This window comes from Doryrhamphus excisus, linkage group LG21 (genome assembly GCF_037039965.1).
Source record: "Doryrhamphus excisus strain RoL-2023G ecotype Guam linkage group LG21, RoL_Dexc_Guam_v1.1, whole genome shotgun sequence".
In the NCBI taxonomy this organism is placed as follows: domain Eukaryota; kingdom Metazoa; phylum Chordata; class Actinopteri; order Syngnathiformes; family Syngnathidae; genus Doryrhamphus; species Doryrhamphus excisus.
This window is the reverse complement of record NC_136377.1, coordinates 6866435-6883007: the sequence shown is the minus strand read 5'-3', so window position 1 is coordinate 6883007 and position 16573 is coordinate 6866435. Positions and strand designations below refer to the sequence as shown.

Below are 16573 nucleotides of genomic sequence, written 5' to 3'. Positions count from 1 at the left end.
ATCAACATGGCCCTTGTATCCTTCCGTTTTTCAGTGTAGAAAAAGTTTGGACACCCCTGACTTAGGGGCTTCATGCACGTTCTTAGCACTAAACTGAAAATGTTAGCACATTCAAAGTGTTATGGCTTCTTATGGGTTAAAAGAGTGCCGATTATTTTCATTAGATGAAATAGTCTAAAATCAAATCCTAGTACATGACTTTTGCAGGGGGCTGTCTCCATCTAGTGGTGAATTTTGGAGAGGCAAGAGCCGACAGATGATAAAAGGTGGCACATCACATTCTATTTGCAGTCAGCCTCATCAAAGCACCGCGTTGACATGAAAATAAACAAGTAGACCATATTCCCCAGCAAATCATCATGCGGATGAGTTCAAATATTTGCCTCTGGATTTTAGCCATGTCCCTGAAACAGCAAATACCACACACACACACACACACACACACACACACACATTCAGATCCTACATTACAACACACATGTCGCTACATTGTGTCTGAAGCAAGGAAATAATGAATAAAAAAAAGCACCACAGCTGTTTAGAAATAGCACCAGTTTTCAGAATGTACAGGTATACGATGTGGTTTTTTTGTTGGTTTTTTTTTTGGCAATGAACTGACTGTTGTCAGTGTGCATGATTCCTGTTGGAAGCTGCTGAAAAGCTCCACCAAGCGAGTTTGGAGAACATCAGGAAACATAACACATGCTTGTGCTTCAACAGAAAGCAGAAGGAAAACAATAAAAAAATAAATAAATCCAAAAGTCAGTACAGTGGATCTCCGATATTCCCAGGGTTTGCATTCCAACATGTCTTCTTTTGACACTTTGATCAAGCCTGGCTTGTAAACCAACAGGGGTTCATCAACCCCAATGCCTACTGACCTCACTCACGGTGCAACCACAAATACGTAACACATGTGTTGAAACACAATATGAAAATACACTAATACACATGCAATTTATATGACGTTATAACCCGCAAGGTATGCTGCGAAGGCCCCGAGCATGCCTTGCGGGTTGCACATTGGTATAAAATAGTAGTTTATCTGTGTGGTAAAGTTACATGGTGTGATCCACGTGAGTGAGACAGGCAATTGGTTTGATGACGTCCCGAGAGTCGAAATTTTGAGCCGCATGAAATGCAAATTTGCAGGGTGGCAAAAATGCTGAATTGTGAATATGTGGGGAGCCACTGTACATGTGGGAAATACATGGAAAACCGTATTGTCAGGTGTACAACGCCGGGAGCACCATAGTATCATCATTCTTTTAGCGTCATTCATTTTTAAACCTTAACTATCCTCCATACGATAAATAAAGACCACGGCTCACAATCATACGTGTTATATTTGCTATTCAAAGCAGGCGTCGCTATAAAAATAGTTTGCTATGTCCTTTCGTCGTGTAACAGACAGTGAGGGATACAGTACAGTCAAATGTATCGTAGTGCACCATACTCTGGTTAAGATAGATTCTTCTCTACTGCACTGCTACCATATAAAGCACAGATGGATAGAAAAATAAATATAGACTTAGACATTCTTTAGAACACAAACTGTCCTCAAATATGGCATGGCAATATTAAGAGCTCAAACACTTGGGATCGCTTGCTAATTTTTGGTTTGGTTTCCTAAAAAAACAACCAATATTTGTCATGAACGTGGCAAACTTCAACAGTATAAGTATCATTCCTCTAGTAAAGATTAGGGATATCAAATGATTAAAAATGTTAAAATATTAAATATTATTAAATATGTGACTATTAGGGCCACATTGAACTAGAATAACCTGAAATTAAACATTGAATAAAGTCATACATTTAGGCGAAAAAAGTCGGTATATTACGATAATAAAGTAGTGAATTTATGAGATTGAAGTTGTACATTTTGGAGAAAAAAGTAAGAATATTATGACAATAAAAAGTCATACCTTCATGAGAAAAAAGTTGTAATATGAAAAGAAAGTCTTAATTTATGAGATAATTCACGAGAATAAAGTTGTGAATTTAGGAGGAAAAAAAGTTGTAATATGAGAGTAGTCGTAAATTTATGAGAAAAAAATCATAAATTTAGGAGGAAAAAAGTCAAAATATTGTGGAATTTAAGTTGTAAATTTATGACATTAAAGTTGTAAATTTTGAAGAGTTGCAATATTACAAAAAAGTTGTACATTTAGAGGAAAAAAAAGTCCAAATATTGTGAAAATTAAGTTGCAAATTTCAGAGAAAAGAGTTGCAATATTACACCAAAAGTTGTAAATTTAGGAGGAAAAAATAAGTAATATTATGAGAATAAAGTCGTAAATTTAAGAGAAAAAAAAGTCATGAATTTAGGAGGACAAAAGTCAAAATATTATGAAAATAAAGTTGTAAATTAATGACAATAAAGTTGTACATTTAGTAGAAAAAAGTTCCAATATTACAAAAAAAAAGTTGTAAATTTAGGAGGAAAAAAAGTCAAAATATTGTGAAAATTAAGTTGTAAATTTATGACATTAAACTTGTGAATTTTTTAGAAAAAAGTTGCAATATTACAAAAAAGTTGTAAATTTAGGAGGAAAAAAGGCGTAATATGAGAATAAAGTCGTAAATTTAAGAAAAAAAGTCATACATTTAGGAGGAAAGAAGTCGTAATATTACAAAAATAAAGTTGTAAATTCACAAGAATAAAGTTGTGAATTTGGGAGAAAAAAAGTCATACATTTAGGAGGAAAAAAGTCGTAAATTCCCAAAGTCATACGTTAAAAACTGTCCAAAATCAATCTGATTCTTTCTTTCAAATCATCTCCTGCCTTTTAGCTTTTCTTCGTTATTTCACTACTTTTCACGTTGGCGTGTTGTCTTTACGTTATTTATTGTGTCCTCGCATCTTGGGGTGACGCGCCACAAAATAACATGGACTTAAAACCAAAAAATTGCAAATGATCCCAATATTTTGAGTGGTAGTACATATATATGGGATTATTTGTTTCTGTGTGGGTGGGGGCGAGCTCTTTGACCCACCTCCATATTTGGAGGCGTCCTTCACTCACATTTTTGACATGGATCTGTTACATAACGTCATAATGTGTCACTGACCCTACACTACTCGGTCTCCAATATGTGCATTATACTCTGTTGTACAAAAAATAGCTAAGACAAGGTATGCTGACTTAAGACATTATATACAAAGTCATAATAATAATAATCCATATTATTATTATTAGTATATACAAAGTGTCTTCCCTTCCTTATACACTCAAGATTTGGACACGGTTGACACGTAGTAATATACATACAGTACTTTTCCTTCGTGTTACTTCAACACGCTGACGTAAAAGTAACTGCCGAAGAAACAAGATCAGCTATGTCTCAAGTTTACGACAACCGTAAAGTATTTGAGTACATGATAGTATCTGATGCTGTATTTTTATGTTTTTTTCCACTTCTGCTTGTTCTGTCTAATCTACTCAAATGACAATCTATCGTTGTACCAAATCGGAATCGGGGTGTAACGCTACGACATAATCACGGTTCGGTACATGCTGTACTTTGGTTTTAAAGTAATGGAAAAGCTCAGTGTAGTTTTTGTTCATGTCGTTATTGTTTTTCCAGTCACAAGTAAATCTAGCTAATTACTACAAACGTGAAAACCTTCCAACAGACTCCTCCAGTTCCGTTCTCACAGTGAACGCTACAGGACTTCATTCATACAGGTACCTTACCTGTTAGTGAAAGATAATTATCATAAAACATTATTGTTCTGTAGCGTCTGCCCCCCCCGACCCTTGTATGAAGTGTACATTTACCTGTATTTACAGTACTTTAGGTTTACATTTGATTTGTAAATATGCAAATCGAGTGTTTTTCTTCTGCAACTGAGGCACTGAAACTAAGCAATTTCTCTTGTGGATCAATAAGTCCAATTCTTTGTACCGAACCATAAAGAAAAAAAAAAATCAGATTAGGAACACATGTACCGTTAGTACCGACCTTAGTAGGTCGTGTTGTCAGGTTTAAGAGAAAATGTATTTTACAACGGTATGTTTACTCCCAAATCATGAACATTATATATTAAGCAGGAGAGACATAGTGTATGTTTTACTTGTACAAGCGTATACTAGCACCAGGTTTTCTACTTTCCTACTTTTCTAACGCCCTTGAAGTGTCTAAATGTGTCCAGCCAGCGTTGGAATTAAACCAAAGCCGGACGCTATTCTCCACAGATCTGGAGTCCTTAGTGATAATACAGTACTGAGATTTTCAATGTCTGTGTTTGTTCAAACATAGAGAGCCTAACTTCTAAACCATACAGCTGACTCTAATGTCATTTCAACATTTGGTGGTGTGTGTGTTTGATTCCTACATGGAGCTGCTCTACTCAATAATATTTCACAGTAATTCAACTCTAGTCTAGGTTTACATTGTTTGTACCGTACTGAACACAAGCTAGACTGCAACAGACGAATACAGCACTGAAATTACTTTTACCCAACTACACTGTAAGAGGGAGCCGTCGCCCATCCCCCCCCCCCCCGCAAAGTGACGGCACCATGCGTTTATAACTTGTCTTAGCGGGCAAATGTGTGGCTATTAAAGCGTTGTCTTGTTAAGCTTTGTTTTAATTAGGGATGGTCCGATCCGATACTCTGGATCAATATCAGTAGTTCTGATTTTTCATTTAACGTGAATGGTGCACAACATGGCGTGAACAGTAAACAGTAGCTAGCACAGCTAACCACAGTGTGGGTCAATTAGCCTAACGTAAGCTATGTAACTGAGGAGCACATTGACTGTGAAATACAGTAATCACTCGTTTATCACTGTGAATTAGTTCCAGACATGACCAAAGAAGTAGCATTCCTTATTAAAAAATTTAATATTTTTGTAGTTAGAGCATAAAAAATGTTTATGATCTACAAATTGTTTTTAACAATATTAGAGCCCTCTCGACTTGAAATAACACCCCTATAGTCACCATTAATTTATTCATTTTCTACCGCTTATCCTCACGAGGGTCGCGGGGGGTGCTGGAGCCTATCCCAGCTGTCTTCGGGCAAGAGGTGGGGTACACCCTGGACTAGTGGCCAGCTGATCACAGGACACATATAGACAAACAACCATTCACACTCACATTCATACCTATGGACAATTTAGAGTCGCCAATTAAACCTAGCATGTTTTTGGAATGTGGGAGGAAACCGGAGTACCTGGAGAACATGCAAACTCCACACAGAGATGGCTGAGGGTGGAATTGAACTCGGGTCTCTGAGCTGTGTGGCCTGCGCGCTAACCACTCGGTCACCATGCAGCCGCATTTCCTTATTAAAAAAAAATCTAATATTTTTGTACTTAGAGCATAAAAAAATGTTTACGGCCTACTAATTTTTTTAACACTATTAGAGCCCTCTCGACCTGAAATAACACCCCTATAGTCACCATTACACTCATATTACCTAATATAGTAGACATACTAAAGGAAAATAAGTCATTTGACACATAAATAAGATCCGGGTGCCACAGACAGGAAGTGACATTGGAGGTTCAGGGTTGAGTTTTAGCTTTCATTTCGTTTTAAGACTCACTTTTGTCCAAAATTTCACATTTCTCAGTCAAGGTCTGGTGACCAATCAAAAATGCTCTTAATAGCTATGTGCGTTTAATGCCTAATAAAAAACCAACAGCAACAGTACCGCATCACTCCAGTCATGCTTTTGGTGTATTATTAATATTTGTTGCACCATTTGAACATGGTATTTTTTTATATGTTTATGTTAAGCAAAGTACATGCACACACATGTATTACAGTAATGTTGCAGTATCGGTATCGGCCATCCCTAAGTTGTAACTTCTTAACTTTCATATCAAATGCATGAACGTTGCTAGTGTTCTTTCTTTGTATCATTTTTCTGCTGCAATTTTACGTATCTTATGAGAAATATGTTGAGTATTTTTAGTTATCAGGTCATCCAACGAAGAATGTTAATCATAAAAGTAAAAAAGGGATTATATTTTCTATTGTTATATTTTAAACATGCATATCATGGACTGATTTCATTGAATCTGCAACGTTTTTTTTGTAAAATCTAAAATATTGCTTGTTATTATATATATATTTTATGAGGTCATCTAAAAGTTGTGTATTCAGAAACTAAATGTTAAAGAGATAAAATATATTTTTAATATACATACGTATATTTGTTTTTGTTGACTATATTTTAGTCTATAAAATATGTGGGCTACCTTTTGTTTTGTGTATAAGTATGAGAGAACTGCATTGATTTGGCATACACGGTAAAAATATGTATGCGTTGCTTCCAGTCTTGTATGCAAAACAGTATTTCCATATCCTGTGAGTGATGCGGTCCTTCGTCCAACAATGTACTACACGTTACTACAAACCTCTTGTCATGTCGGCGACACAAAGCGTACGCGTTTAGCAGAGAAACGTTCAATACGAAGTCCTTTTTTTCTTAATCAATACCAGTGGGAAGGTTCGATTGCATACTTTGCGTGCTCAGCAAGCATCGCAAACGAGCGGCTTACGTTCACAAACGTCCTTGAAATCTGCCTGGATGGAAGAGGTGGCCCTTCTTTCTTTTTACAGTGTGATGCTAAGTCCAGCTACAATGCCAACAAAGCACTTCCATGCATATTTACCATTGGGAGTATTTGAAATGATGAATTGCTATTATGAGGTAAACGAGTTGGCTGTTAGCTGAGTGCTAACAGCAGCTTTGCAGTGTAGAGAGTGGCCGACAGCAGCTCCTGTGTGAATGGTCAACTGAACTGGTCGACTGAAGTGCATCGGGAGTGATCTCCTTAACCACAGTAGTACTCTACACTGGTCTCTAGGTGTCAGTCGTGTTACATTAACGAGACAATGCCAACCAGGAAGTACGCTGTCAATGCTAAGGCGAGTCTATCTTGTCTTACGTGCGTCTAAGAGGGCGTTATTTTGTATGCTGTTTACTATATTGGGTAATACGAGTGTAAAGGTGACTATAGGGGTGTTATTCCATGTCTAGAGGGCTCTAATAATGGTATTTAAATGGTTATAAACAGATTTTCTATGCTCTAACCACAAAATTATTTCATTTATGAATATTCAATCCTACTTTGCGGAAATACACTTATTGCAGTCGGGTCTGGAACCGATAAAACTTAAATTATTATTATGAAGTTTTGATAATTGTACTATGTATGCACTTTTGGGACTTCCTGTATATTTGCCAGTAAATATTAAGTAGATTCTTCATGTCTGCAAAATGTAAGTTCAAACTATTGGGAAGTATTTAATCATAAACAAAGGCACTTAAAATGTAAACTATAAGTACGGTAAAACGTATTGCAGTCGTGTGGATTTGTTGGAAAACCTTATGACTACGTTATCTGACGATCCGGGGCTCGAAGCAAGCGGCATTGACTACATAATTAGACAAATAAGAATATTGGTTTGTTGGCGTTGCAGCTGGGGTAGAATCGTCACTGCTAATCAGACAAGAAGACAATCAATAATCGTGAAAAATCATTGCTGAATATTTCTATAAAAAATAAAAGAGGACTAGGGATGTATTACTAAGGTGAATACGTCTTATTAAGAAACCGAGCACCTTGTTTTATCAAAACTTAAGAGAGAATAAAAGTACTTTTACAGTGTAAAGCCAGCCTCGGTTAATTCCGAATGGAAAACCCCGTCATGCAGATCTAATATCATAAATATTACGTCATCAATCGAAGTCTCGGTTATGGCACTTCATTTTTTTTTAGTCCCAAAGCGTTCATTCCACGTATTTGTTGTTAAAGGACGGCTGTTCTTAGTCTCAGTACGGAGACCGCATACAAAAGTGTCAAATACATTCACAGAAAAACATCTCAGCAGATTTAAAGTGAAGTGAAGCAGGCATTCAAAGAAAACCGTTTACCCTTGATTCTTCCTAAAATGTGGAAAAGTTCCGTAATTATGGCACAAAATCCTGGCATCCATTGTGTCGCGTCGCTTTGGAGCTGTTTTTGCCTTACGAGTAGATTATTCCGGTTAGGATCTTGAGCCCTCTATAGTACCTAAGCAGCAGAACTGAAACAAAAACACGACTAAGTACTAAGTACTACACTACTTTTTAGGGTGCCGGACTCTCTTGATGCAGGAAAAACATGATGAAAGAGTGGAATGTTTTCTGCACTGGAGTAAATGGTTTTGATTATAATAATAATAACAACTAGAGAAGGCAATTTCTGTAGCGTGAATGCAAATTGAAACGCTCTATGAAAATTGCAGAATTGTGATTAAAGTGGGAATGTTTGGGATACGGAACATTTCTGGCCCGAACGTTTTGATACTGGAATGGTTAAGAAATGTGGGAATTTTGGGGATAATAAGGGAAATAGATATCATAGATGAGCTGGATGAGTTGAATGTTTTGGTGTTGGAATGGTGTGAATTGGTTATGATGTAGAAGTAGTACGAATTCTTAAAGGGGACCTATTATGCTCATTTTCAGTTGTGGACTCCTATAGAGCAGCTACACACAATAACCCCGCACAGAAAGCTTTCTCGAGCTTCCAGATTCTGCACCTCTGTTGAATTTATTCCACCACCGGCACACCCACTTGGCTGTGATTGGTCAGACTCACAAGCGCTCCCGAGGACTTCCAGATTTACTGAGTGGTGGACGTCAGATCGCATTAACGTCACAAAAACTCTCTGAAACCGAGCGTTTTCAGCCATCACGATTTTCTTTCAGGGCTCGCTTCCAAATGCGCAAACGTCATTATCTAAAACTATGATAGTTTAACACGAGAATACAACATTCTAACAACATTTACGGGTCAGAAAAGTAGCAATAGGTCCCCTTTAGGGTCAAGGTTTAAGGTGAAAATGTGGTATTTTAAGCAAAGGGAGAATTTTGAAATAGTTAAGAACTTGGAAAATATTGTCCATTCATTTTCAGTATGGGTTTTGACGCGGAAAATGTGGAATTACATTTTTTTTTTTTAGGCAACTGTTTCAATACCTCGAAACTGAACAGTCTGATGTTGGAATAATAATAAATAGAAGACATCTGGTGTAGAAAAACATGCGCCTCAGTGACCTTCAACATTCAAAAAATAATAATAATAATAATAATGTGATTGGATCCTATAGCGAACAGGCTTAGATATTTGAGCATCGATTCCACAGGCCAGCGTTCAGACACATGGACAACTTGATGTTGAGTCAAATTGGGAAGATTATCGTGACCTGATTTCATTCTTTTACCTTCATCTGTCCTGGTTCCAAACGAGCCCCTTGTGGTTGACCTTACAGGTTGCCAAACCTAAATGCTAAAAGAGTGCTCCTCCCCTTCAAGCAGCAAATAAATTGCAAAGAGAAGCCGATTTTGTCGAGCCGCATCCTACATGACCTTAAACCCTTGCGGACTTTCATAGGAAGGTGGCGTGGTCTAGTTCTACATTGTCCATACAAGCCAAAATTGCCCTCTGGTCTTCCCGGAGAGGGCGGCGGTACAGTAGAGCAGAAAAGCGAGTGTATGGGTCATGAAAGAGGAGCCGTTTCTTCTTCCTGTGGAGGTAGAGAGCTTCTTCGGGCTGTAATACCTGAGAGGTGTGGGCCTGCTGGGTCTGAGAGGTGGAGACACCTGAAGGAGGCACAATACACAGGTTACAGACGCAAAAAGGCACTAATTCCGTATTTACAGTGGAATCTGTTTAAGATGACCCCTATTACTTATTATATCAACCATATGTGTGTTAAAGACCGCACGGTAGACTAGTGGTTAGCGCACAGACCTCACAGCTAGGAGACCCGAGTTCAATTCCACCCATCTCTGTGTGGAGTTTGCATGTTCTCCCCGTGCATGCATGGGTTTTCTCCCACATTCCAAAAACATGCTAGGTTAATTGGCGACTCCAAATTGTCCATAGGTATGAATGTGAGTGTGAATGGTTGTTTGTCTATATGTGCCCCGTGATTGGCTGGCCACCAGTCCAGAGTGTACCCTGCCTCTCGCCTGAAGACAGCTGGGATACGTCAGGATAAGAGGTAGAAAATGAACAAATGAATTATTGTTTATATTAATATATTTATTAATTTATATACATTATTAATATTAATAGTCCAAAAATTATGATACCATATCATGATATAGTAAAGGAAATATTGCATCTCGTTCACTCTGTGAAGTTGTGGAATTGGCGTTTGTGACACGTATTAGCCACTGGTTAATTGGCGACTCCAAATTGTCCATAGGTATGAATTTGAGTGTGAATGGTCGTTTGTCTATATGTGCCCTGTGATTGGCTGGCGACCCGGTGCTCGAAGACAGCTGGGATAGGCTCCAGCAACTCCCGTGACCCTCGTGAGGATAAGCGGTAGAAAATGAATGAATGCATGTGTGTAAATGTGACTATAGGGCTGTTAGTCTATGTCTGGAGGGCTCTAATCATGTTAAAAGTTGGAACCAATTAACTGCGATAAATGAGGGATTAATGCGTTCCACATACTTTTTAATCATGATGGCCCAGGATTTCATGAGTTGGTCCATGTAGACGGGTTCTCGGACATAAAACGGGGCCAACTTAAACAAGTTCCACCGTCAAAGGAAATTAACTACTCTTCAAGCACACCTGCTTTCCTCCTAGTCTTGGAATTATTGTTATTCATCGTCATCTTCTTTGCTTTTCTAATGCGTTGGTATCGCAGAGCGTCAATCCTCTCAGACCCCGAAAGGACACTCGGCGCCCCTCGACGTTTTCTACACAAGGAGGAGAAAGAAGGAACAAGAGGTAACTTCACGCAAACAAGACATTTTCTGGGGCATAAAGGCAAATATCTTGTACTATCTCAGCCCAGCTTTATCCAAGCAAGTTATGCAACATTTGATGAACTCTTTAAATAACACTATGTCCTTTGAAATTGTAAACATTATTTGGGACATAATGTGTTTTGTTTTTTGTTGTTGTTTTTTTGCTCAAATTGATCCAAAACTAGAAAAAGCTAAAACAGAAAAGGAAAGACTTGCAGTGTTAATTTCAGAGCCATATTCACCAAACACGACGAGAATAAATTGCACTTAAGATGTTGCAATTGCAAACATATTTGAAATGAATCTTATTTACTCTGAAAATAACAGGCTGCCGCTTGCATTCAAAGACCTCAAGATCTTCCGGGAGGCACTTATGGCAGCCCACAGACTTCTGCCACACACACAATGTATACTCCTCAAAGCACAGAAAACAATTAGCGTTACAGTGGGCTCATCTTCCCACTGCGGCTGCAGAGAGAAAGCAAGGATTATTAGAGGAGGAGAGAAAACTCACAGCTGAGCAACAAAGCATTATCAATATGTATTCATAGACATGGAAACTGTCTACAATGGGCTTCACCATGCTGACAGGGGGAGAGATGGCTGGGGGGGAGGGGGAATGACTACGCGGGAACAGTCACATAATGAAAAATAAGCCAAAGGAAAGCGAAGCACTAGGACAACAAATGTAACAATTAATTAGTATGTATATATATATATATAATGTAGAGAATTTTTTTTTTTTTTTTTGGAAAACGGAGGAGCAATATTTAGCAATGGCATGCATGGCAGTTTGCACATGGAACATAACTTTAAAGGGGAATACATTCTGTTGACTTGACTTGAGCTTAAGAGTCAGCCCTGCTGTGCTGCAAGACCTTGCAAACCCATAGCAAAATATTTGGTTCAGTCGGGTAAACAAGGTGCATCATGTGTGATCTCTGATCACACAACGAAAAGGAACTGTTTGATTTGCACTGCGTTCCGATGCATTCAAGGGTGAAGGGGAATGTGTCCAATTGGAATATTGTAAGAAATGTGGGTCTTGTTTTCCCATAAACAGATATACTCTATAGTTTTAAAGTTAGTCTGTATTTATTCATTCATTCATTTTCTACCGCTTATCCTCACGAGGGTTGCAGGGGGTGCTGGAGTCTATCCCAGCCGTCTTTGGGTGAGAGGCGGGGTACACCCTACACCCTCGCCAGCCAATCACAGGGCACATATAGACAAACAACCATTCACACTCACATTCATACCTATGGACAATTTGGAGTGGCCAATTAACCTAGCATGTTTTTGGAATGTGGGAGGAAACCGGAATACCCGGAGAAAACCCACGCATGCACGGGGAGAACATGCAAACTCCACACAGAGAAGGCCGAGGGTGGAATTGAACCTAGTCTCCTCGCTGTGAGGTCTGCGCGCTAACCACTAGACCGCCGTGCAGCCCAGTAATAAAATTATTTTTCATATTTAAAAAATGTAATAAAAATATGTAAACTAATATAAATCAAAATACATCTAAATTAATATTTTAAGTAATTTTTAAAATTATTATATATGTAATGTCAGTGTTTTTTTGTACATTTATTTTTGGCAATATTCATTAATCCATAAATTTTCGACCGCTTATCCTCACGAGGGTTGCAGGGGTGCTGGAGCCTATCCCAGCTGTCTTCTACACTACTTGACTGAAAAAAGAATCGTTACCATCCAAATACTGTATTTTCCGGACTATAAGTCACACTTTTTTTCTAGGTTGGCTGTTCCTGCCACTTATACTCCAGAGCGACTTATAAATGAAAAAAGTGTTTATGTTACATAAACACTGGACACCTTTTCTTTTCATGTTTATTTTTCATGTAGCTGAATAACCATTGTGTTAGCATATCTTACACCTATTCAGCCTGTTCTCTATTCTTTTATTGTTAGAACTTGCCTTCCAAGAGGACGTAATGTCTGTTTTGGTCAAGTAGTTTGGAAAATAAATTACCCGCAAAAAATTCAACTTATACTCCAGTACGACTTATGTATTTTTTTTTCTACCTAATTATGCATTTTTGGCATTTGACTTATACTCCGGATCGACTTATAGTCTAGAAAATACGGTATATACATTCAGAATAGTTTTTACATCCGCCATGGTAGAAATAATCAAAACGAGCCTGGAAAAAAACTAAATTGCATTAAAAACACACAAAGGAAGTTATGAGACAAGTAAACATGTCGTAGCACAAATGATTAGGGAGAACACCAACAGAGGGAGGGGATTGGTGTCCGTTGTGCGGCTCGGTGGCCATTTTTGATTTAAAGAATTATAAATGAGATATTGTATACACTAATAGATATTGCTTTTTCACCTACAGCACAAAACTAAGATGTGGATGTTGTGTTCTGATAGTTTAGCATACATTGACCTACATTGGACTGCGTTCAGTTGGCAAAATAAACCAAAGTAGCCCCAGCATCTTTTATGTACTCTTTCCGTATGCGGCCTTGTACTGAACTTTTTTTTTTTTTTAAGTTTGTTTTGGTGTGTAAACAGTCCCTGAGGAGGTTTAAAGCACGACTTATCTCAATTAGTCACGGTATCCTACCACATAATTGCGCAGTCAGGTGAGAGTAAATAAATGAAGAAGTTCCCAGACAGGTTATCACCCAAGTGTTGACTTATTCTGCGCTTCGGAATAAATCGGTGGACTTGTAATCAGCGAGCGGGAGTGTACTTCCTTCCCTCACAAAAAGTAATGCTCTTATACGCATCACCTAGGGATGTCCGATAATATCAGTCGACCAATATTGGCATAATAATAAGATAAGGCGTCTTCCTTTGATATGTTTCCTTCATGAATATGTCCAGTTAATAATTCCCTCATTAATCAGTGCAGAGTTTCAAACCTTTTACACTTTGTTCTAATGAAGTGCTTGAAAACATCGGAAATTAAGTTAGTGAAACTTACCTATGTTCTACTGCTGATTACTACAGAACGGAAAAAACTAGAAACAAACTTTTTTTTTCTAATGAAAGATGAGAGTGTAATATTTCTTTTGGTATATACCATTTCTATATAACCCAAGAACACAATATTCTGTGTGCCTTCAAAAATCAGACAAAATCATCAAAAATTGTTGATACCGAGATGGACGGATTTCGGAAAATGGCTGGCTGAGTTAATAATTTGTGGTTTTATTCCATCCATGACTTTTCTATGCTGCTTATCTTCATTAGGGTTCCGGGTATGCCGGAGCCTATCAAAGCTGTCGAGAGGCGGGGTACGCCCTGGAATGGTCGCCAGCCAATGGCAGGGCACATATAAACAAACAACCATTCACACTCACATTCATACCTATGGACAATTTGGAGTCGCCAATTAACCTAGCATGTTTTTGGAATGTGGGAGGAAATCGGAGTACCCGGAGAAAACCCACGCATGCAACCATTCACACTCACATTCATTCCTATGGACATTTTAGAGTCACCAATGAAGCTAACATGCAGGTTTTTTGAAATGTGGGAGGAGAAAACCCACGCCCAAGCGGAGAATCGAACCCAGGTCTCCTGTTGTGGCCAACATGCTAACCACTCGAGCTCCGTGCAGCCTAGTGTTTTATTATTTTTTGTTTCATTTTCATATACTTTATATACTTTTTGTCCGCTGTTTTTACTGTTGTTGTATATTAGCTTGGCTACCATGCTACCTCATATAGCTAAGGGGCAAACAACCATTCACACTCACATTCATACCTATGGACAATTTGGAGTCGCCAATTAACCTAGCATGTTTTTGGAATGTGGGAGGAAACTGGTGAAAACCCACGCATGCACGGAGAGAACATGACAACTCCACACAGAGATGGCAGAGGGTGGGATTGAACTCGCCTTTCCTAGCTGTGAGGTCTGCGCGCTATAGGCATATCTTAATCTTAATCTTAACCACCTGACCGCCATGCAGCCTGTGACTTAAATTTGATTTTTTTTTTTTAATTAAATGTTTAGTATTCTTTATGCCAGTCCAGGATGTACCCCGCTTCTGGTCGGAAGTCAGCTGGGATAGGCTCCAGCATACCCCCGCCACCCTAAAGAGGATAAGCGGCATAGAAAACGAATTGATGGATGGTATTCTTTATGCAATGATATGAAATACATGACACTTTAAAATAACCAGCCACATTAGGAACATAGTAATAAATGAAGAATGCTAGGTATTGGTCGTGGTATTAGTGGTATTATTTAGAGGAAGAGAAGAAAAAAAACAAAGAACAAAATGAAAGTACTGCTGACAAAATTGAACAAAGACTCATTGTCTTGTATTCCCCTTTAAAGGACGAGGTGATCAAAAAAGCCCCACCTGCTAACCCCCCCCTTTCAGACATGGATCCAACCCTTACCTATTGCGGTGTAGAGGACCTGGTCACAACAACGCTGCCCAGATAGCTGAGATCAATCAAAAACAAAGCACGTAAGAGACTCCAGGAGCTAATAAAAAAGCACCATACTGCCCCTAACTGATAATGATGAAGACATTGCGGGACATGAGAAGCAGACAGGCCCTGTGACACACTTTGCCCAACAACCTTCCCTTGCTAGTCACACCCGAGGTTGTTGTGAGGCAATTAAAAAGGGATTGCTGGGAAAAAGCATTACAGAAAACGGAAGGAAAAGTAGGTTGGGAAAGGATCTGAAAGGCGTGGAAGGGGAGAACCGGTAATGAAGTCAGGTTACTGAGGCCGTGGATGGGCCGCAGGGCCTGCCCAGATGAATTTCTTCTTCAAGCATCCGTCTGCATGACACAGGCATCCTTAAACGCTCGGATCTAGATATAACAATGGATATTTATGCGGGGATTGGATTGGATGAATAGTAAGGAATTCCTCCTGTTCATTGGAAGCAAGGTAATGAATGTATGATCCAAATGGGGAAAAGGATCGTAAGATGATGTCTGCTCGACTTCAAGAAATCATGCAGTCTAATGGCAAAAATATTGTTTATTGTCAATCACTACGTTTATATGCACACAATATTTCTGTAGCAACCTCAGTAAATATTTGGAAAACACGCTTAAACATCTTTTTTTTTTTGCCCAATTCCGAATCAAGGTCACTATATTTATAGCAGTTTATAGCAAATGTTTGACATTTGATCAAGTTTAGCATGGATGGAAGCTACGGAGCGCCATGGCAACACGTATTTGCAGAGGCACGGAAACGAGCACCGTGCCAGAACCTTCTCTATCATGCGGTTTTCTTCGGTTAATTAAAAAGAGGCCCGACTTATACGAAACTTTTCTTTGCCCGCCAGTGCTGCCTAACTTCACCCAAACTCTTTGTGGTTTTCCAAAATGGTCCAGTCGGCTTAATTTCTCCAGAGAAGAAGCAGAAAACAAAGATCTATACCAGTGATTCCCAAAGTGTGGGCAGTGCAGATGGGCCATGAGAGGTCATTAAAATTATTATTTTTTAAAAATTATTTAAAAAATAATTTTTTAATTGTTATTTTTATTGAAAAATATTTATTGCACAATTAAAAAAATATTTATAGGCCTAAGTATTAACTTAATTGAGTGTTATTGATCTGTCACTATATTTTAGGAACCTTATACAGTTTATGATTGGAACGTACATAGCTCTCTGGTCATCATGCCAGTCTTGAATGCAGTTATGAAAAATATGAGAATTAATTCTGTCTTGTGTGTACACCACAGATTAAAAGTTTGGGCTTCCTTTATCTCCCTGCTTTCATTCATTCATTCATTCATTTTCTACCGCTTATCCTCACGAGGGTCGCGGGG

General features: G+C 38.5%; 1 protein-coding gene across 5 annotated transcripts in view; it reads right to left on the bottom strand.

Moving 5' to 3' along the window:
- Window positions 1–270: 270 nt before the first annotated feature.
- LOC131138007 (protein turtle homolog B-like) overlaps window positions 271–16573 on the bottom strand; it is a 58701-nt gene continuing 42398 nt past the window's right edge. For 4 of the 5 annotated variants that reach the window (XM_058086536.2, XM_058086537.2, XM_058086538.2 and 1 more), the window contains exons 19-20: window positions 10603–10730; window positions 271–9614 (exon numbers count right to left, since the gene is read on the bottom strand). In XM_058086536.2, the coding sequence (XP_057942519.2) occupies window positions 9400–9614; window positions 10603–10730 (343 nt within the window). In that variant the 3' untranslated portion in view covers window positions 271–9399. Of the gene's footprint in view, window positions 9615–10601; window positions 10731–15173; window positions 15220–16573 lie in introns of those variants that run through there. The other variant, XM_058086541.2, reaches the window with a different exon arrangement.